Source organism: Brassica rapa, chromosome A08 (genome assembly GCF_000309985.2).
Source record: "Brassica rapa cultivar Chiifu-401-42 chromosome A08, CAAS_Brap_v3.01, whole genome shotgun sequence".
NCBI lineage: Eukaryota > Viridiplantae > Streptophyta > Magnoliopsida > Brassicales > Brassicaceae > Brassica > Brassica rapa.
In genome coordinates this window covers 6,115,240-6,138,367 of record NC_024802.2, presented here as the reverse complement: position 1 = coordinate 6,138,367, position 23,128 = coordinate 6,115,240, and the positions used below count along the sequence as shown (strand labels likewise).

The window sequence follows — 23,128 nt, the reverse complement described above, 5'->3', positions numbered from 1 at the left end:
CGTAATTCCTTTGTCGCCAAGGAAACATGTAGTCAGTAAGACACGTGTACTGGTGGAACGCGCTGTTCTGAGTTTAAGCCAATACGGTGAGAGGTTGTACTGTGTTACGATGTTCCTGCGATCACACAATTTAACTCCTTATATGCCGTCACCCAACCAATGAGAATGCTTCTAGAGGGAACAAATGTAATTACACCCAAACACGTGTACGGTGTGATTTTATTTCTCATGGAGTGTGTAACTCATAAATATTAAAAGTAACTTTTTATGAACAGCTCCTAAAGTATTATTGCCTTCAAATTTAACAAAAACATCTTACAACCAGATATAGAAGAAAAGAAGAATTTTTCAATTTATTATGGCCAAAAGAAAATCTCTGATCAATTACATATCACAACAATTATTTTAGACATTATGTTAGAGCTATAATTGATCATATTAAAAATATTTTTTTTTGTCAAAGTAAATAAATAAAGCATCCAAAACCATATATGACAAGAACAAATTAGCATATTTCAAAAAAATTATACTCAAATCTAAAACTTTTATAGTTATTTTATTTAATAATTTATAAAATATTTTAATAAATCAAGTAAAACTATTGGTAAGTTATCGAGGAAGAAAATAAATTATTAAACATCTATAATATATTTATTTTTAAATTACGTCGTTCTCATGTTAATTTTTTTAATAGGTAATATTAAAATAAAATCTTAAATTTTTTTGATAATAAAGTAATAAATCTTTACTTACAAATCTAAATATCAAATATAACGAGTCCAATATTGTAACTAATGCTCCCATGTATTGCATACAATCTTTGAAGAAGTCCCAACAACTTTGACTTTTTTCTCATTCTTTTCTCTTCAAATATTGTGGATGGTAACCTGAAATTCTAAACGTATTAGGATAAGGAATAACCTGCCGTACGAACGAGAAGCTAGCTGATCCAATGTGATTATCCAATCCTGATTCGGCTGCATATTAATTAATATGTCGACTACTTAAATTCAAAGAGTGAAAGTGTAAGGACAAACAAATAAAAGATGGTCTCTTGTTTCATCCGATTCTAACAAAATAAGCACACTAGTCTTTGATCCACTGATGTAGTATAGATTTAAAATAGTAAATTACAATGATATTTATGATGCACTAAATTATTAAACTATTACGCACGCACAATACTTCTATTAGTTTTTTTAATGTAGAATTATTTAAAATAAATTGTAGTTTTATTTTCGTTTTAGTGAAATGTTTTTCCAAACCGCATATAAATTCGAAATATCTATAAAACTAAAATCTAATACTATAAAGTTAGTTTAAGTCTCTCCTTTGGGGTTTTCTCGCCACGTGGCATCATTATTTAAACATAGTGTTTTGAGAATTGTTACGTTTGGGTTTCGGTTGGGTTGTGTTTTTGAATTCTTATGTTTGGGTTTTGATTTTAAATTGTTTATTTTGGGCCATGTTTTTAATTCGAATGGGCTCCTGATTCTAGAAACCAGACCTAGGGTTAACCTAGGTTCTTTCATCTCTTCTCCTTTGCAGTTGAGGTAGCCGGTTATGTTTATGCTTTGCATATCGTCGATCGCCTTTCCGCATTCTTTTCCCTAACGTCTCATTGATTCTTACTTGACGCCGACCTTATGAGTAATTAACTCACTCATCCACTCCGCAACATTGAATTGCCCTCATCGAAACCCCGGAGTAACGTCTAAAGCTCCTGCTATAAATAACCACTATCTCAGCCATGAACAGCAAAGCTTCAAAGAAATCAAAACGAAAACTCTCTTCTCCTTGCTGATTACTGCGATGGCGAAATCCTACACCATCCTTGCTGACTTGAAAGCCGGGCGATGCTCCAACACCGCGGAAGTGCGTTTGCTGAGGTTTTGGGAGGCGAGGAATGTCAAGAAAGGAGGTGAACTGAGCTTTGACATACTGCTCCTTGATGAGAATTTAAGCAACTTGCTCATCGATTTGTGCTGTTCATAATTACTTCTATTTGTTTCTCTAAAATTTTAATTTTCCCCCTTTACAACAGTCGACCATTATACAAGGATCCATTGGTTCCATCCGTCAACTCAGATTTAAGAACCGTCTCAGTGAAGGAGCTGTCTATGCATTTGAGCGGTTTTGATGTCTCGCGCAACAACCCCAACTTCCGCTTGTATGATGAGTCGCTCTCCATAAGGTTCAATGATGGAACCTCTTTTGATAAGCTACCAGAGTCTGTTAGTCCCATACCTACCGAGCTGTTCCGATTCTGTTCATACAATCAATTGCTTGAACTGGCAAACACATGCAAACAGCTCCCTGGTATGCATCTTGAATCTTTACTATTGGATTTTCTTCATCATGTGTCTACGTAACACTATAAATTTATTTTTCAGACATACTTGGGAGTTAACTGCAATCAGGAGTACAATCACTGATCGTATACCTGGGGCACGTCGTGTGATGCTCACTCTGCGTCTACAAAGGTACTCTTACATTCTTAATCTTGATTTGTTATAATAAATACTCTAGCGTTTGTGTAATGTTGAACAACCGTTTCTATGCAGTGGTGATAGCGTTTGTGTCAGTTTTTTTTACTCTATGGTGCTTGCGTTTCATAGCAAATTTGATAGCTACGGGAAAGAGCCGAGACTTGTGCTTGCCACAGGCGTAAATCCTAAGATAGTAGGGGGTAACCGAGTATTTGTTATGATTTTTTCCTCTTTACACATATAGACTGTTACTTTCCAGTTGGGGTCTATTAATTAAACTTCTTTGAGCAGGTCGGTTATTCCTGAATGCTACATCCGCCACCCATCTCTACTTCGACTCTGAGACAGCTGTAGGAAAATAATTTTTTGACAAGCAAGTCCTATCTTTCCGACAAGATAAACAAAATTTGTCTGCATAGAGTACATTTGTATTTCATGATAACTAGGTGATCGGCCCGCACCTTGTGCAAGGCATAAGAACATGACCGGCCCGCATCCTGTGTTCCCTCTCGGTCCGCACCTCACGAGAGGAAACACAATAACGTCAGTATGAAGAGGGAGATATTGTGTGTATGTATAATTGTAACATCACTAAATATTTTGTGTGTTTACGAAGATAATTTCATTCAAAAAATGGAATAAAGAGTATATAGTTTTAGAAGTAACAGATTTTATATTATCATTAATTAGAATTGTATTGTACATGTATCGTAATTCTTTATTTTAGGTGAATAATATTATTTTTCCATAAATAATAAACAAACATTTATGTAGATATATTAAAAGAAAATATAATAAAAATCGAAATATTATCCATAAATAATATAAATTATAAAGTACATTTTTCGATAAAAAAAGCAAATTCAATTAGAAACCTACAAAAAATTATATCTACCAAGTTCTTCTGTCTGCATGCAGATGAAGCAAACATCAATAAATTAAACAATTCTTTCATATTTGAAAAACATGTATATATATATATATATATATATATATATATATAACAATGACAAATTAAATGGTAGAGTATGTAAACACCTGTTTTCTACCAGCATGAGTTAGAACACCGCCGTATTTAAGAATCATAAGGGCCTCTACAGGTCTTTCTTCTTCGCCTTCACCTTCCCACTTCAGCGGCTTCAGTTGAACCTTCATGTATATCCCCGAGAAATTTCCTCCCTGCGCCATTCCAAAAGGTTCTCTGCTGTGAGAAAATGACCTCATGAATTAAATAAAAAATGCATAATGCTAGCTTACTTATAAAATAGTATATTCAACAAAAAAATGAAATAAGATAGTATTACTAAATGATACTATGTAATACTTTCCCCGGACTATATTCAACAAAAAAAGAGAAAGTACTAAAGAACCTCTTTAAGAACTGCTTTAACTTGGCGAAGCTTCTCAGCATGTTCAAGGTCTCCTGGATCACTATCACTCTCACGACCTGGTCTACATATAAAAAAAGGAAGACCATATTGTCGTTACCAGTATTCAACACATGAAAAAAATAGACCAGACATGATTTTTGGAGACAAGACACAAAGAGTTGAGTTCAAGATTCTAAAGATGAGGAGCCTTTGCGTCTAAACACATTTTTCTTACCACACAAGCCGGATCGTCGTAATACATTAATATTATGAGAGGAGAGATTTCTGAATAATACTTTAAAGAATGAAAAGAGAATGTTTGTATTTTAAGACTTTGGGTGTCTCCTATATATATACAGTCGATTTATTTCTCATATTAATGACGCACAATATTTTGCACAATAAATAATGAAATCGTTTAAAGAAAGATATTAAATGTGTATTGTCAAAAAATGATTTGAATATGATATGATTTTAACTTGCGCAAGTAATCTATATTAAAAAGGTAAGTTAATAAAAACAAACAACCTAATTAGAAACATTAAAATATTTTGTAAGCAATGTAATAAATATGATATCAACATGCGCAAATTTACCGTTTGAATAATAAGGAAAGTTTTTAATATTTGTCTAAATTCTAAATCTTGCCCAAGGATAAACTAAATCGATAAAATTTAATGATTTCAACTTGCGCAAGTAATTCATATTGTGAATAAGTGATTTGCATATTTAATGATTTCAACTTGCGCAAGTAATCCATATTAGAAAGGTAAGTTATTAAAAACAAATTTTGTCAATAAGTTATTTGCATATTTAATGATTTCAACTTGCGCAAGTAATTCATATTAGAAAGGTAAGTTATTAAAAACAAACAACCTAATTAGCAGGGGTGGCACTTTACCCGATATCCAAAGTGGCACCCGAACCCGATCCGAAAAACCCGAACTGAAATCTGAATCGAAGTAGCAAAATACCCAAACGGGTATTGAATAAAGAGAGATTGGATACCCGAACCCAAACGGATAATACCCGAACTCGAATGGATATCCGAAGATAACCGAACATATGTATAATTAACCTTATATTTCTAGTTTACATCACTCATTTTATATAAAATATTTATATTGATACTATACTTACTTTAAGTTCATATGATATACATACAATTACGGAAAAAAATGATTTGCTACTCACTTAAAATGCATGTCAAGTTTTTTATTTCAAAAATTAACAAAAAGTTACATCCAAATTTTTTTAAAAAATAACTAAATTAATGCCTTTTTAGTTTTAAAATGTTTTGTTCAAATCTATTAAACATTCAATATATTAAAAATAAAAAATTAGTTAACTGAAAGTTATATTTTTAAATATAAGAAACTTGAGAGATGAAAATTTTAATTTTTTTTTTCAAAATCTAAATATCCGAACCCAATCCAAAATAACCGAATCCGAACTAAAAATACCCGAATCCGACCCGAAGTACAGAAATGCCCGAACGGGTTCTACACCTCTAAACCAAAATACCTGAAAATCCGAAATAAACGAACCGAACCCGAACGGGTACCCAAAGCTAAACTAAATCGATAATTAGCTATATATGGGCTTAACGAAATCGACAATAGTTTTGGGCTTGTCTACAGCGATTGATTAAAATAAATGAAAAATAAAATTCAAAAAAATCGACCAATAGAATTATAACAATTTTTCTGAGAAGCTCTATATTAATGACATGTCAGCAGAAATCACTAAAGTGACTTCTCTTTTAATGTATAGGAGGATTTCTTTGCAGATTGCCAGGTCATGGATCAGAGCACACAGCCTCTTCATCAAAGGTTGTTCATGCGCAGAAGATTGAACCCATGACTGTCTCTTCATCAAAAATGCAATTTCCCGCAAAAACGCGTTTTCCGCAAAAACGCAAAAACGTGTTTTCCCGTCAAAACCGCAAAAACACATTTTTCTTTAAAATCACAAAACGCGCTTTCCTGCCAAAATTGCAAAAACTCGTTTTCCCACAAAAATGTGGTTTTCTGCCTAAATCGCAAAAACTTGTTTTCCACAAAAACCACAAAATGCGTTTTCCTGCCGAAACTGGAAAAAATCATTTTTCCGCAAAAATGCGTTTTTCCGCCAAAACCACAAAAAACGTTTTCTTATTTCGATCAACTTGGTCTTAACTTAAAAATAATTCATTATAAAGATGTTGGGTTGATGGGTCAACCATTAATCCATCTAACCTATTTAATTTAATGGGTCATGGATCAACCCAACCCATTTAATTAACAGTAAACCCATTTGGGTTATGGATTGGGTTGACCCATTTGACCCATTTTGACACCCCGAGTCATGACCATAATTAACTTTTAAATTACAAAATTATGATATAAAACCGAGCTGACATAGTTTCATTGTAACCAAATAGTAGGTCTGAGATTCTTTGGCCTAAACGTTAAGTTCTTATGCGATTAGTGATTTTTTGACTTAAAATATTTTTAAAAATAGAATCAACTCATCAGTAAGCAAATTATGTAATTAACAAACAAGTTTTTAAAAAATTGTTTAAGAGCCAAAAGTATTAATTCGATCAAGAATATAAATTTTATTTTCCATACGATATTTTTGAAATAATTTTCCTATAAATTTACTGTGCGTTTTGCGCATATCTTATCTTAGTTTTTTTTATTAAATGACAAGTCATCGCGACTGTAGATGTGGATTCAACCTATTTTAACCGTTTACTAACTGTTTGTTAATTGAAGTAGGATTTTGGGTTACGGATACAAATTTGGATAGGATATTTAGATTTAACCAAATTGAATTGTATTTGGTACTAGATAGTTTTTGAAATCGCATTTGACACATCAAAATTGTATAGATTGAAATAGACCCTTAAAAACACGTCTTGTTGTATTATGTGATTTTAACTTTTAACATCGGCTGATTTTGATCCCACCTAGTAGTTACATCAGTTATTTCTTCAGCATGATCAAGTTAAAAGAACCTTTTTTCTGAAGACAACTAAGTGATCCCAGATTTAAAGTAGTGTCACAACCGTAAAGTCACGTCTAAGACGAGCAGCAGTAGCTCGATGAAGTACTGCTTGTCTGTGCTGGATTTTGTTTGAATATGTTCTTTTTCCCTCCAGACGAACCTTCAGTAGTAAGACTAGGTGTTTCCAAAATCTACAGATAAAGAAAGGTTTAAGCATCATCACTAACAAAACGTTGTAGAAAGAGTAGATTTTTCCTAACCTTAAGAACAAGCTCTTCAAAACATTGCTCAACATTGACTCGAGTCTTTGCACTGCACTCCAGAAACAAACATCCATACTCCCAGGCAAAGTCTATGCCTTCCTTTTTAGAGACAGCTCTTTCACTCTCCTGAATAGCATTAAGGTCAATTTGCAGCATTATCAGTCGCTTGACATGGAAAACAAACGAAGAGAGATCTCTACCTTATCGACTTTATTCCCAACAAGCATCTTGATGCAGTCCTGATTAGTCGAGTAGAGGTCGATTTCCTTAGCCCATATATCTGATAGATTTTTGAATGTGTCTCGTCGTGTCACATCATATACTACATATGGAGAAATTCCAAAAGTCACTTAAAATGAAACACAAAGCCTTGACAAAGTGTAGCCTAGACTAGAAGATCAAAGATGATAAACATATTTCATCTAGAGAGACATACCCATTATTATGCCCTGAGCTCCTCTGTAATACGAACTTGTTAGTGTCCTAAATCTCTCTTGCCCAGCTGGGTGAGAGAGCAACGAAAAAACAGACCAAAAAAATACTGATCAGAGGACAAAAACAATCAAAGAAAAACAAGAGACTAATCTGATAACCATTCTAATACAGGACACTTAGTCTCTAAACTATTTAAAAAACAAGACTAATTGCTGACAAAAAAAACATGACTAATATTCTTCAACAGTCACATAACAGCTTTGGCAACTATGAATAAGACAAAACATGGAAGTAGATTACAAAGAAAATGTACCAAACCCGACCTTGTTGTTGTTGTCCTTTCTACTAATATTTCTCAAACTCGAATCAAATAAGTTTCTCATTAACCAAAAATGTGTGAAATTTACAGAAATTCAAATAAGGCATAAATTCTTTATTTTTTTTTTGTAACTTAAAGGGCATGAAATTCTTCCCAGGATACTAACAATACACATCATGATTAAGTTCTCTAACCTGTATCCCAAATCGCAAGTTTCAGTTTCTTCTCTCCAATGGTAAGATACTTGACCTTAAAATCCACACCTAATAAAAACAGATCCAAATCAAAAAAAAAAAAATGCAGAAAATCCAAATCGGTATTAAGCTCGATCATGATTTTATAAAAGTCACCGATTGTGGGAGAGAGATCATCAAATGTATTGGACGTGAAACTCAACAACAGGGAGCTTTTCCCAACACCAGAGTCTCCGATCAACAAAACTTTGAACAGGTAATCAAACTCGGGCTGCCCCGATGAAGAACCCATTGAAAAAACCGAACCTTTACTCTGCCGGAAGGAACAAAAACAATCAAAACACAAACGTTGGAGTCAAAGGATCGTTTAAATTTTTACCTGCGGAATAAATTGAGACACTTTAGGGTTCTCTTCGAGATCTGGTAGAATAATGAGTAATGACACCGAAGTAGAGTAAAAAGCGGAGAGGTCGCAAGAAAGCCGTACAAATCACAGAAATTTATAACGTCAAGAGGGAGAGCGATGCCGTTTTATTTTAGAAAAAACTGGCAAATTGGGCAAATCGCAAGTTTGATATTAAGGAGTTGGGTGACTTCAAGTTTAAATTAGTAAATAGGGCAAATCGCTTTTTCCAGACTTGTGAAATGTCGACAGAGGATACGCGTGGTTCTTGATATTACGATCCTGCCACCTTTGAAATTTTTATTTAAAAAATCAAAAAAGAGAAGAAAAGAATAAAAAAGAATTAGAAAAACAAAAACCTCCCATCAAAATATACCAGAACCACCTCTAAACAGCTGCAATTGAGAACCAAACATAAGAAGATTCTCACATAAGAACCACCCTCGACTGAACCCAAATCGTCATGGTATCCCCCTCCAGTGTAACGCCCTCGAGGAGGGTGACTCGTAGTCAATCCACTAGTGATAAAGAAGCAAATCGCAAGAAAATTCCCCGAGAAGGCAAAACTACGTCTGGTTATGCAGGTATCTCCTTTCGCTAAGCTTCGCTGTGAAATTCTTTGGGAAATTTTTTTAAAAATAAAGCGTTGGGTAAATGTCTGGATTTGGTCATTGTATTTCAGTAATGAGCACGGAGTCCGAAGTAGAGGAACCTGCATCCACCGACCAAGAAGAAGCTGCATCCACTGAACAAGACGAAGCTGCATCCACCGAGCCGGAATTTATTGTCACCACGCCGACTTTCCCGGAAAGACTGTTCGCACGTAATTGCTATCCTGGCAAACCTCGACTGAACATCTATTCAAAGGCGAGTATCATTGGATCGTTAGTGAAGTTGCTAAGAGGCTCCCCTGAAATGAATTGTCTGCTAGGAAGTCAGTTTGGAGCTCTGTTCCACTTACCTGTATCGCGCTGCTCAAACTCTGCGAAACTTGTACATTCTCTCCTAAGCCGTCAGCTGGTTACGATGCGCCTATATGAGCTCTAGTTCTTGTTTGCAGACAAGCCACTACGCTTTTCTCTACGTGAGTTCGGAGACATCACAGGGCTGAAATGCGAGCCTGAAAGGAAAAAAGTTGGAAACGGGTCAGAATCTATCGATGCCACACCTGGACGTATGTGGAAAGAGTTGTTTGAAACTGAAGATGAAGACGTGACTGTACCAGATGTTCTTCGTATGCTTGAACAGCCTAGTCTTCCTGAGTGGAAGCGGTTGCCACTAGCTCTCATTGCGCTTGTAGATGGGCTCCTGGTTTGTGGTCACAAACTTCTTCGTGTGACGCCTGCTTACGTCCAGATGCTGGAAGACACCAGATCATTTCTTCAATATCCATGGGGGAGAGAGGCATTCGTCAGCACTCTGTCTAGGTTGACACCACCTCAACCTTCTGATCCTTCTAAAATGGATAAATCCCTTTCGGTCATGCGCCTGCGTTTGAAACAGCAGTCAACAGCGTGTTATGGGTTCCCTCTGGCGCTGCAACTTTTTGCTTTTAAAGTTATCCCCTCATTGCTTGAGAAAATTCCCGAACCTAATAAAACCACTTCTTTCTTGCAAGAACCAGAAGGATGCGACTCAACAAATGCACTTCTGAATTTTGAAGACATACTTCTGGTGGAAACCCAAAGAGAGGTACAATGCTGTTGTCTATCTTATTTGCAAAACAGAAGTTAAGACGCTCAAACTTTGTGTACTTATGAATGTTTGTGTTCTTTGTTTGAGGTTATTGTTACGTATTCAATCCCAGATGAAGGTGGGGATCCAAAGTGGAAGAAAGAAGTAATCGATCCCCGAATAGATAACTTAGTTCGTCGAATGCGGGAAGGGCACGAGTTCAAAGCAACAGACTTTAAAGGAGGTGATTCATCCCTTCCACCTCTGAAGCCAGCCGAAAAGGCTGAAGGTGTTGCTGTCAAAAAAAAGTGTCAAAAGCTGTCTAGGCGGTTTGGGAAAGCCTGTGATGAACCTGGAAGTTCGACTCAGGCGCCTGAGCGTCCTATTCGACCTCGTCGTGAGATATGTAAACAGGCTGAACCAGGAAACTTATCAGATAAGGAGCAAGAGCTGAAAGAGTGGATACGAGTTGAACTGAAAACCAGTTGGGTAAATTGCGGAACGAGATTTTTGACTGGTTGCATCATGATAGGGGAGGCTCATTCACGGTTCCGCAAAACACAGCAGCCGGTAAAACAAACAGAGACAACAGTCACGCTGACCCTACTGGCATGGAAGTTCCAAAGAAACGACGTCCGTTCAGTGGTGATGGTAATGATGAAGCTGGAATATTTGGGTCTGATAGTAAGAAACACAAGAAGAACAACGGCGATGGGTTTAGCGACGATGAGACGATGAGAATGCATGATAATCATTGTGATGGTCGTACGCCAAATGCTCGCTCCTGGGAAAAGGTAATCAAACTGCTCCTACAATTTTTAATGATAAACAATGCCTGAATCCCGGTCTAACTTTTTTGAGGAAAATTCAACGTGTAGGTAGATTCAATGGAGGGCGAAGGCCCCTCTTTCTCGAAGTCGGCAAACATTCCAGAAGTCGATGTTTCAACGCCTATTGTCCCGGAACCATTGGAGATAAATAGATTATAACAATGAATTTATAGGCTCTAGATATATTATGTTTGCTGTTCAGCTTGGTTTGGTCAGGTATTCAGCGTAGATTATCAGTTGTTCGTTTTAGTTAGTGAGGTGTACATGAATACTGATTTGTTTGGTCAGGTATTCAGGTTATTTAGTTAAGGTATTCAGGTTAATTTATGAGGTGTACAGAAATACTGATTTGTTTGGTCTTGTATTCAGGTTAATTTATGAGGTTTACAGGAATACTGATTTGTTTGGTCTGGTATTCAGGTTAATTTAAGAGGTCTTTTGATTAAGTAGTCAGGTATACAGATCTGTTTGATAGTTTTCAGGTGAGTTTCAGAGGTATTCATCTTAGTTAGTCAAGTGTTCAGCTAATTTTTCCAGGTGTACAGATTATGTTGATTAGATGTTCGGATTTTTTTATCAGGAGTTCAGTTTAGTTTGTCAGGTATACACCCAAGTTGTTAGGTGAACATATAAACTACATCTGATTCGAAGTATTTGAATGAGCTATATCTGAACGTTGTCAGGGCGAGGGGGGAGATGAGTCTCCAATATCATGGCTAAATTTGTTAGCAGAAGAGGTTGAAAAGGGGACACGGAGTGACAATGTCTATAAAGATCCACAGGAGAACACTTGTAGGATGCTTACCGTTTGGTCTCATCCTGAATCTTACGTCCTTCCGCCGGAGGAACAAGGTGGTAAAGCGTCACCGACAAATTCTGAAGATTACAAGACACCGCCAGAGGATGATCCGATGACTGAATCTCGCACACCAGACGTTGGGAATTCGAAGCTGAGTCGATATCTGACTAGGTCATTAAAAAAAGCAGAGCTAGAAGGGAAATGTATTCCAATAAGCTCAACCAAAAAAGATGACCTCCAGACGAAGCGTATTCCGAGACGTTCAACAAAGATTGGAGGAGTGTACACCCCATACAAGAGATTGAAGAAGCTTTTCCAAAGCTGCAAAAGTGAGTAAAGATAAATATTAATGGACTTATGAAGAGAGATGTCAATTGGGCTGTCCATGTCCAATGAGTATATCCAAATTGTACCTAGTCCAAATTGTCCAAACCCAAAATAGACCATTCCAAAATAGACCATTCCAAATAGAACCATAAACCATTCCAAATTGGACGTCCATATCCAAATGGTTTTAGCCCATCTAATTTGGCCTTAATAGGTTTCAGTCCAATTGGACAACTTTAAATTTTGGGCCTAATATGGTCAGACCATTTGGGTTTGGTCTTGGTTAACCCATGGTCATTTAGCCCATTTGACATCCCTAGTTATGAATGTTGAGTAATAAAAGTGAGTAATTAATGGAATTATTCGTAGACCTTAAGTATTCGTATACCTTCAGTATTCGTATACCGTCAGTATTCGAATACCTTCGGTATTCGTAGACCTTAAGTATTCGAAAACCTTAAGTATTCGAATACCTTAAGTATTCGTATACCGTCAGTATTCGAATACCGTCAGTATTCGTATACCGTCAGTATTCGTATACCGTGAGTATTCGTATACCGTCAGTATTCGTATCCTAATTTTACCAATATTAAATATGCATAAAAAGACATCAATAATAAACAGAAATCATAAACTATATTATAAAATATAATAAAGAGTTCAAAAAAAAAAGAGTTCAACATAATTACAAAAAACAATAAAATTCAAAATATTTAATAATATTAAAAGAGGAGGAGGTTCCTAGTCGGAGTCGGAGGTGCTGGAGTCGGTGCCTGAGCTGTCTGGGTAGTTGTCCATCCTGAACTGCCCAGAACCCAATGTGTCGTCGGTCCTGTCGGAAGCGTCGTCATCCATGTCCGTCTCCATCTGCATCCACTCCCAGTAGTCACCTTCTTCATCGTCCTTTAACCCCGTCGCTCCTTCGCCGTCATATCCATAACCCTCATCCTCCGGGTCACCTTTTTTCTCCGCCTTGCGAGCACGTTTGCTACTGCGGTGATCGGAGCTTGTGCGGCGGCGTTTGCCAGGGCTGGATGGAGGTGTTTCCTTTAACCCCTCCTCGACTTCCTCTGCCTCCTCGAAAAGGACCTCGAGTGTGGCGAACTCATCAGTTTCCAGACCGTCGCGGATCTCTTCCTTCAATCTGGCCTTGGCCAACTGGATCAACTGCTGCTCGGTGCGTTCGCCGACTATAGACAAACTATAAAAGAATCGCTTGTATTTTGCGACAGTCATTTTGCCCTGGCTGATATCATAAACCATTTTTGGAATGAAAGAGGTTTGCAGAGAAAGAGGTTTGCAGAGAATATGTTTAGAAAGATGAAAAAGATATTAAATGACAACAGAGTAGTATATATATTACGAAAATAATTAATTAATTTTTTTGGTAACAGACGCGGCGTTCCATTGCTACTCCTCGGTTCAAACCATGCGAATTAAATTGTTGCGACTCCTCCGTAGAATTAAATCTCCGACTGATTAGACCATACGAAATAAAGTAGGAAACTTTATTGTCGTAGACAGAGTTCACTTAAATTTATTTTCGTGTTAAAACCATAAGTGTACGCGTGTTCGTACACCAACAAAGAGAGAGATGAGAATACCTTAAGTTCATACATTAATTAGTACAAATATGTATAAAGAAGATGTCTTCTCCGTGTCAGAAAGTAGCCCTAATTTCAAACTACATTATGAAGCTTACGTAACCGAAGGGGTATAATGATGACTTCGTACACCTTAACCGAGGGTGTATAATGATGACTTTTGTACACATTATGAAACTAAATTAATTCAAATGGGTTTGCTTTTTAATTGGATATGGATAGGCTCATTATGAGATAAAAAGTTAAAATTTGATAGAAGAGTACAAATTAACCTTAACATAAAATTACATAACAGAGTACAAATTAACCTTAGAATCCCTTAACCTTAACATAAAGAGTACAAATTTGATAGAAGAGTACGAAAATTACATAATAGATCCGAGAAATGCTAAGATCAGCGATCCACCATAATTAATTGCTTAAGCTCTTTGATCTCCTCACGCATTTGCGCAAGTTCAAATTGCAGCTCACGGCGGAGCGACACCTCCTCAGCATACTGACTTCTCAAGCAATCCAGCTCTTCCTCGAGGGCGGTAAGGCAGTCATGACGGATGTGCAAACCATCGTTCTACAAGAAAATATATTAGATTTGTTAGCTAAAAACAATACCATTTTCGTTAACAATGGAGGCAAATTTAAGTATTGTGAACTCCAATATTACCTTAAAATCGTTGCATACGTAATAGTTTCTTCCTCTGTCATCAGCTTCCACGGTGATAGCTCCACCGCAGATACACTTCGTTGGAATTTTGTAATTGGCATAGACACAATTGCTCACCCAGTCATACTCCCTTTTGTGATGCTTCATCTCTTTATAGTAAGGATCCGTCATTTTGTGGTACTGGTGAGTGTGGTGAAGAGAGATTGTTGAGTGTTGTGAAGAGAGATTGTTGGGTGTTCTGAATTATACTTAAATAGTGCAAGATTGTAACGGCTATATTTTACTTCAAAAGCATTTCTAACGGTAAGTTGATTCAAAAGAATTTCTACTTAAATAGTAGAATATAATATTGAGAGGGATATATTCACCATTTTTTTTATTTCAAACGTGTTTATTGGTTCATAGAATTTTAGTAGAATCATAAAAAAAATGACACATTACAAAAAACCACATCAAGAGTTCATTACTCATCCGATTTATTACATTACAAAATAAAGAGTTACTTGAATATGATCACCAACCCAAGTAAAACTAATATAATAACCATTCTACCAACAAAGTATTCGAAGCCATTGGTTAACCTTGTTCTCTTTTCAGCTAACTCAGACACTACCTTCTCTAGCTTAACCAGCTTCTGCTCAGTCTCATTCTGGAGATCCTTAAACTTGTTAAGTTGTGGGTCATAGTCATTCAAAAAGGTTAGATAATCTACCTTTTCAGACAATTGAAGTGTGTGCGTATCCCTGGCTCTCATCTCCTCCATAACCGCCTCATCCCACCATTTATGAACATGATAGTCTCCATCATTAACATTATCACACGTGTAGTATCTTCTACCTGGATCATTTACAGTGCGAGATGTTGCTAGCTTAGGCCGACCACCACAGTAGCATGTCTGCGGGAATCCAAATTCGACCTCGGGCTGCGGAGGGTACTGAACCGTCGCAGCATAATTGTAATTTAGCTCAGCTTGGTCCCGACGAATAAGATCTTCAACCTCACGGTCTTCTGTGTCGCTGGAGTCATTCCCACCATAGTCCTCTGATTCCGAAGGCTGGCTATAGCTATAATCAAGTCCCATCTTTAGTATAAAAATGAGAGTAAAGAGAGAATCACAAAAAATCTGAAATATAGACGACACAAGCACTCATACTTAAATAGATTGAGATTGTAACAGCTATATTATTATTGGACCACAATACAACGACTATATTGTATTTAAATGTCTTTCTAACGGCTAGATTGGCTACACATATATCGTACACCTCAAGTTATAAACAAGTTACATCAAATCATAAACATGAACACCATATTAAGGAATGACAATAAAACCAGACATATCTAATAAATTCAAGAAGAAGCACTGCGTAATTCATATCTCATCAGTTCGCAAAATTGCATTATAGATGTGTTATTAGGAAACACCTAAACACTTAAATTTCCAAAAAACAAGAACTCCCTTGTCAACAATACATAAAATCTCCTCCATCCATAACCCATCATTGTAGCGGTTCTTTACAAGACTTTTTGTTGTGACCTGCGATATGACATCGACTACATGTGTTTAGTTTCTTCTTCTTCGGCCCCTCCTGAAAAAAACATAACCGCCTTTATTCAGAAAATATCCATGACTACAGTCAGATGAGATTAGGTCGTACCGGTATTTCTCTTGCAGAACGTTTACGCTTGGTCGGTGGACGTCCTGGTGGTCTCTTCGTCTTTGGTGGTAACATGATAAGGTCACTAACCTCCGAAGGTATGAAAAGATCTTGCGGATCTGGAACCGGGAGTGTAACACCCTTTGTTGTTTCATTCCATGTCTTTTTTAGATAGGCGTCTGCAACGAACTCTGAGTGCTGCAAGTCCCGAAACATAGCCACAGCAATGGCATGTCGACATGGTATTCCAACTTTCTGGAATTCAAGACATGTGCAAGACCTGGTTTCCAAATTAACAGAACTCCCGAAGCCGGTTGTTTTTAGAGTTACCTCAAATTCAAAAGCAGACAGAGGCATCACAGCGTACGCTCTTGCGTCTTCTAGATTGTTCTCCATCAACTCGTCAATAGCCGGGGGGATCTCACCACTCATTTTCGATATCTTTCGCTGTCTACTCACAAACCAACGACTAATCATGTGTCTGATGAACTCAAATAGCACCATTATCGGGGAATCGCGCGTATGAACTAGTGCTTTGTTGAGAGACTCAGCTATATTCGAGCTCATTAGATTGTACCGCTCGCCCTCAAAGTGTGACCTTGTCCAATGCCTAGGATCGATCTTCTCAAGATAATCCCAACAGCGCTTATCTGTAAGTTTGATCTCCGCGTAAAGTCTCTTAAAGTGGGATACTTTGAATACCTCGGCTGCCCTGCCAACCATTTGCTTCTGATTCCATTTCTTGAATTTTGCGTCGACGTTTCTCTGTAGGTGTAAAGAGGCAGCACCCATGGTGTGAAAGAGGATACCACTTATCTTTAGCAACACATATTTGATTTGCTCTATCAGACACAATAGATAAATCGGAGCCATCTTCTACGATCTCTGTCAGCTTATCAAAAAACCAACTCCAAGACTCATTTGTTTCATTGTCTACAACAGCAAACGCTATAGGGAATACCTGAAAATTGGCATCTTGCCCACTTGCAGTTAGTAAACACCCTTTGTACTTCCCAAACATATGAGTATCATCCACCACAATAACCTTCTGTAGATGCTTCCACCCGTCAATGCAAGCTTTCAGCGCCATGAACGCGTACTTAAACCTTGTCTGACCCTTATCATCTTTTTCAGTTTTGATATCAGTAATGGACCCAGGATTTGCATACTTTACAACATAAAAATATTTCGGCAGGAGCTTGTAAGAGCTCTATTCTGTTCCTTGTGCAGCCACAGTTGCTAACTCTTTTGCTTTCCAACATTTCCAATATGTGGCCGTAAACAAGAACTCAGTCCGGAGCATCTCGGGTAATTCAGATGCGCGCGGTCCAGCTTGGAGCCTTTCATACTTCGATCTCATTAGTGCAGCTATTACTTTCGACGTCGCATGTTTCTTATGTTGCGCTTTAGCATCAGATGTGCAGACATGCTTCAGTTGCGCCTTCCTCACTTGATATGTCGAAGATTCCCCCAATTGCTTAGCCATAACATAAAATTTGCAGTTTTTATCAATGCATTTCGCTGCGACGTAGTTAAACGCATGTTTGTGGAACTTGAACCTGAACACCTGCTTTAAGGCATAAATGTGCAAACTGATCTTGAATTCTTGCTTGCTACTGAATAGCTTCCCAGTGTACATATCAGCATCTGCTAGAGTGAAGTCAATATCATCGACGGTATAATCGTTAACTGCTTCGTTGTTAGACGAAGCTTCTACATCCTCAAATCCATATAGCTCAATGGCTCTAACGGATTTCATGAGTGATTCGTCATCAGCCTTATCCTTTTCACGACGTCTTCTTGCGTCTTCCTCACGGCTTCGAGACTGAGGTACCGGTTCGATAAAGTCGTCATCCTCGTCTTCTCCAACCAGGGTTTCATGTGTCTGACCACCCGAAACACACTGAGGTACCGGTTCGACAAAGTCGTCATCCTTGTTTTCTCCATCCGGAGTTTCATGTGTCTCACCAACCGAAACACACATAGGTACCGGTTCGACAAAGTCGTCATCCTCGTCTTCTCCATCAGATGTATCATGTGTCGGTCTACACGAAACACATTGAGGGACCTGCCCAACGAAATCATCACTGTCGTCAACTTCCCAAGTATGCATGTTGAACAGCTTTGGAGGAGTCTGGAGAACCAACATTTGGGAGCTGTTGTCCAAACTTGGGTCATCTTCTTGATTTGGATCTGAATGATTCTCAGTGTCGGCCACTTGATCACTTGACCTGACACCTAAATTGTTACTTGCTTCTTCAATATTCTCCATCGAAATCCTAGATGAGCCTATGTAATCTCTACCCTCATCTACGTAATCTTCAAAAGTTGATGGTGGGTTTGCGGTACGCTGTTTGTTTGTAGATGAACCACTGCCTTTGTTTGAAGAAGAATTAGTTCGTCCACTCCTCGTTTTAGTCACCACCTCACCACGTACACCTCCATATGTTACGTTCATTCGACCACCACCACCTACCCCTCCATCCTCATCCTTATCATCGTCCCATTCGCAATTTCGTCCAACAAAATCATGCCATAAATTGTAATCATAATCCTCATCGTCGTCATCTTCGCCTTCCCCTAACGCAGCATCTTCAGTCGTGTCCACTTTATTCTGAACTTTACATGCAGTTCCATCCACTTCACGCATCACAAAACCATTTGAGGCATAAACTGCTTCAATTTCCGCAACTCCCATCAGAATTATTTCATCTTCGGTCAAATCAGTCTCACAGTCATTAACTTCATTCCGGGTGTGCACATCAGCAGACGTACTCCCAACTTGCATTTCCTTGCTGCTGGCAACTTCTTTGGACTTCAAAAGATTTCCCATTGGCCTCAGAAAATGGATTTTCCCATCTATTTCCTCTTTGAATGTGACAAATACGTTGATGTACTTGTCCACCTTACGTGCCGAAGTAAACAAGTCGAAATCCTTGTCGTTGGAAATTTGAACAGGAGCTTCTCTTTCACCAACAGCATAAGATCCGTGTTCACCAAGCCAATATGACATCTCAACGGCAGCAGACATTCCAACTAGACCGTATGACTCAATAATGGCCTCCTTCAAGTCTTCAACAGAAGTTATCAACTTCGCATAGACAGCCCTCCCCATACGGTCGCTATCAAGTTTAAAATCCCAGTCACCAGTGTCGTACATAATCCACCGTCCAGAGATTACAACGATGTATGAATCGTGAACACCTACGAAAAATAGAATTTAAATTTATTTAAAAATTCAATGTGCTAATCAGAAGCAATAAATATAGTTTCGTACAAACAAACACCTGAATTCCGAACACTCTCAAATCTGTAATAAATGATTTCAGCCATAACTATAATGTCATAAATGCAATGGTGTACGGCTTATATATGATTTACCTTCGATGCTAGATACAGAACACCCACCATCCGCCATACCCTTTCCTCCCTCACCATATCGGATGCAGCTCATGCCTCTGTCTGTAAAATTCGCTGCCTCAAGTTCCCTTGTTCGGTAGCCTTTTTACTCCTCAACAAGGAGACAGGCAAAGATATAGGGTTCGTACGTTTTTGTATTAAAGAATTAATATTTGCCCTGTTTTTAATTAATAAATTAAAGTAAAACACATGTTTTCCAAAGTCACCAGTCATTAATGGCCATTCATCCACCTTGGAGCCGTTGTTTCCCGCGAGAAATCATCACATATAAGGCCTTCAAGTTTTGTAGGCAATTTGACGGGTTAACATTATTTGATAGATTTATAAATTTCTAAATTTTATTGAACATGAAATAATATTAAATTGACATACCGTCATCGGTCTCCTAACTCATCACAACCCATCTAGCAAATACACAAAAATAAATAATTGCAACAGTTTATTTATTATAAAATTTGTATTTGAAAAAAAAAGTAGATTAAAATTACGTACCGTGACTACGAAATATTTTGAAAAACTTGTTTGTAGACAACATTCAATATTTTTGTCTCCGGCTTCCCTTCTTTACCAGTTATTAGGATTTTTAATGCAGATCTCGACTTAACTCTTGAAAGTGTAATTTTGCCTTGCATTTTGTAAGTATTTTATAAATTATTTTAAAATTATGATAAATTTATTCTTTAAACAACGATAAATAATTTAAAAATAATATTAATAAACATTTTTGGATTTTGTAATATCTAAAATAGTTATTATATAATTATATTCGAACACAATTCATCAAGTAGAGTATAAAACTATTATAATTATCTTATATAAAATTTTGTTCATTGTATTTTATGGTTTATAAATATTAAAAGTAATAAATAAAACATTATTAATCTTTATATAATTTCGAGAATTAGTTTCCATAAATTGTTATTTGTAATATTTGTTAGATTATATGGCAAGTGATGTTAAATGATTTTAGACTTATCTTAAATTTTTAGATCAAAAATTAAATAAATAAAAATTAAAAACAATCGACCAATCAAATTATAGCAATTTCTTGAAACTTCACCTATGAACCCCAATCTGCGATAGATCAGTCCACCAAATTCACAAAAATAATCTAAATCCCTTACAGGTTGGGTTACTTAAACATAGATTTGTCAATTTGACATATATGCACCGTATTGGTAAGTTGACCACGATTATTGGTGGAACTAATATCCGGTCTAATTAAATAAGGTAGCTGGTTCGATTATTAATTTTCTAGGTTTTTTGACTGCTTTGAAAATGACCTCATGAATTAAATAAAAAATGCATAATGCTAGCTTATTTATAAGATAGTATACTTAACAAAAAAAAAGATATAAGATAGTATTACTAAATGATACTATGTAATACTTTTCCCGGACTATATTCAACAAAAAAAAAAGAGAAAGTACTAAAGAACCTCTTCAATAACTGCTTTAACTTGGCGAAGCTTCTCAGCATGTTCAAGGTCTTCTGGATCACTATCACTCTCACGACCTGGTCTACATATAAAAAACGGAAGACCATATTGTCGTTATCAGTATTCAACACATGGAAATGATAGATTAGACATGCTTTTTGGAGACAAGACACAAAGAGTTGAGTTCATGGTTCTACCTTGTACGGGGAACTAACATTCTTGTTGCATCTAATAGGTCTTGCAACTGGACTGCACTTTTTAGTTTTGTCTACAAAAAGAAAAAAAATATATAAAATGAATCAAGGCTCTGATAAAAGATGGATGACAGAAAAGCTGGAGCCTCTCGCACCTCAGCTCTTGGCTTTCCACCATTGTACTTCAGCATCAGGTTTAACAGTTTCTCCTCTGTAACATTTAGGTTCACCTTCTGTTTTGGAGTTCGATCGCCACTGTCATGTAATAACAAAATTTTAACAGATAGAAGTATAAAGGAGATAAATGTGATTTATATGCTAAGAAAACATACTGTCGAATAACAGCAATGACACAACGTAGCTCTTCTGAGTTCCCATTGCCTTGGCGGGTTAGTCCTTTATTAGGCTGTACATGTTTATTGAACTTCCAAGGCAAAGTGGGTGGCAGAGTCGATGAAAGATGAGGAGCCTTTGCGTCTAAACACATTTTTCTTAGCACACAAACAACATCGTCGTAATACCTTAATAGTATGAGAGGAGAGATTTGTGAATAATACTTTAAAGAATGAAAAGAGAATGTTTGTATTTTAAGACCTTGGATGTCTCCTATATATATACAGTCGATTTATTTCTCATATTAATGACGCACAATATTTTGCACAATAAATAATGAAATCGTTTAAAGAAAGATATTAAATGTGTATTGTCAAAAAATGATTTGCATATGATATGATTTTAACTTGCGCAAGTAATCCATATTAGAAAGGTAAGTTATTAAAAACAAACAACTTAATTAGAAACATTAAAATATTTTGTAAGCAATGTAATAAATATGATATCAACATGCGCAAGTTTACCGTTTGAACAATAAGGAAAGTTTTTAACAAATAACTTAATTCTAAATCTTGCCCAAGGGTAAACTAAATCGATAATATTTAATGATTTCAACTTGTGCAAGTAATCCATATTGTGAATAAGTGATTTGCGTATTTAATGATTTCAACTTGCGCAAGTAATCTATATTAGAAATGTAAGTTATTAAAAAACAATTTTGTCAATAAGTTATTTGCATATTTAATGATTTCAACTTACACAAGTAATCCATATTAGAAAGGAAAGTTATTAAAAACAAACAACCTAATTAGTAGGGGTGGACACTTTACCCGATATCCGAAGTGGCACCCGAACCCGATCCGAAAATGCATGTCAAGTTTTTTATTTAAAAAATTAACAAAAAGTTACATCCAATTTTTTTTTAAAAATAACTAAATTAATGTCTTTTTAGTTTTTAATTTTTATGTCCAAATCTATTAACCATTCAATCTATTAAAAATAAAAAATTAGTTAAGTGAAAGTTATATTTTTAAATATAAGAAACTTGAGAAATGAAAATTTTAATTTTTTTTTTTCAAAATCTAAATATCCGAACCCGATCTGAAATAACCGAATCCGAACTAAAAATACCCGAACCCGACCCGAAGTACAGAAATACCCGAACGGGTTCTACACCTCTATACCGAAATACTCGAAAATCCAAAATACCCGATCCGAACCCGAACGCCCATCCCTACTAATTAGAAACATTAAAATATTTTCTAAGCAAATGTAATTAATATGATATCAACATGCGCAAGTTTACTGTTTGAATAATAAGAAAAGTTTTTAATATTTGTCTTAGTTCTAAATCTTGCCCAAGGTTAAACTAAATCGATAATAATTATCCCCTAGCTATATATGGGCTTAACGAAATTGACAATAGTTTTGGGCTTGTCTACATAAGCGATTGATTAAAATAAATAAAAAATAAAATTCAAAAAAATCGACCAATAGAATTATAACAATTTTTCTGAGAAGCTCTATATTAATGCCATGTCAGCAGAAATCACTAAAGTGACTTCTCTTTTAATGTATAGGAGGATTCCCACATTCTAATTACTTTTTTTTAATTTTGAAAGAATTTTAAATTTATTTCAATCAAAAAAAACATTGTTACAGTAGAAACACTGCCTCCTCTATGAACAAAGCAAGATACATTAAACTTTACATAAGTGCTCTAATG

The 23,128-nt window shown here is 36.3% G+C and overlaps 3 protein-coding genes and 1 long non-coding RNA gene across 6 annotated transcripts; 1 reads left to right on the top strand and 3 right to left on the bottom strand.

Moving 5' to 3' along the window:
* Window positions 1-1,311: 1,311 nt before the first annotated feature.
* Window positions 1,312-2,302, bottom strand: LOC117127365. Its single transcript, XM_033277504.1, has 2 exons — window positions 2,045-2,302; window positions 1,312-1,959 (listed from the first exon to the last, which is right to left on the bottom strand). The coding sequence occupies exons 1-2, from the start codon at window positions 2,243-2,245 to the stop codon at window positions 1,660-1,662; spliced, it is 501 nt and encodes a 166-aa protein (XP_033133395.1). The 5' UTR covers window positions 2,246-2,302; the 3' UTR covers window positions 1,312-1,659.
* LOC117127367 lies at window positions 2,089-4,096 on the top strand. Its single transcript, XR_004450334.1, has 4 exons — window positions 2,089-2,319; window positions 2,394-2,483; window positions 2,565-2,689; window positions 2,781-4,096. It is a non-coding gene; the product is annotated as an uncharacterized LOC117127367 (long non-coding RNA).
* Window positions 3,474-21,716, bottom strand: LOC117127363 (inositol hexakisphosphate and diphosphoinositol-pentakisphosphate kinase VIP1). Of its 2 annotated transcripts, XM_033277502.1 has the most exons (5): window positions 21,402-21,716; window positions 21,225-21,324; window positions 21,073-21,143; window positions 20,876-20,957; window positions 3,474-3,668 (listed from the first exon to the last, which is right to left on the bottom strand). In XM_033277502.1, exons 1-5 carry the CDS (start codon window positions 21,554-21,556, stop codon window positions 3,504-3,506), a joined length of 573 nt encoding a protein of 190 aa, XP_033133393.1. In that variant the 5' UTR covers window positions 21,557-21,716; the 3' UTR covers window positions 3,474-3,503. The 2 variants fall into 2 exon arrangements, 1 of the variants encoding a protein (XP_033133393.1); XR_004450323.1 differs by lacking the exon at window positions 3,474-3,668 and having other exon boundaries at window positions 20,916-20,952; window positions 21,073-21,716.
* Window positions 6,742-10,573, bottom strand: LOC103833310 (ras-related protein RABC1). 2 transcript variants are annotated; one of them, XM_033277499.1, is made up of 7 exons: window positions 8,447-10,573; window positions 8,218-8,376; window positions 8,062-8,130; window positions 7,550-7,615; window positions 7,314-7,435; window positions 7,111-7,239; window positions 6,742-7,041 (listed from the first exon to the last, which is right to left on the bottom strand). In XM_033277499.1, exons 2-7 carry the CDS (start codon window positions 8,351-8,353, stop codon window positions 6,925-6,927), a joined length of 639 nt encoding a protein of 212 aa, XP_033133390.1. In that variant the 5' UTR covers window positions 8,354-8,376; window positions 8,447-10,573; the 3' UTR covers window positions 6,742-6,924. The 2 variants fall into 2 exon arrangements, with proteins under 2 accessions (XP_033133390.1, XP_009107647.1); XM_009109399.3 differs by having other exon boundaries at window positions 8,218-8,374; window positions 8,441-9,492.
* Window positions 21,717-23,128: the final 1,412 nt, after the last annotated feature.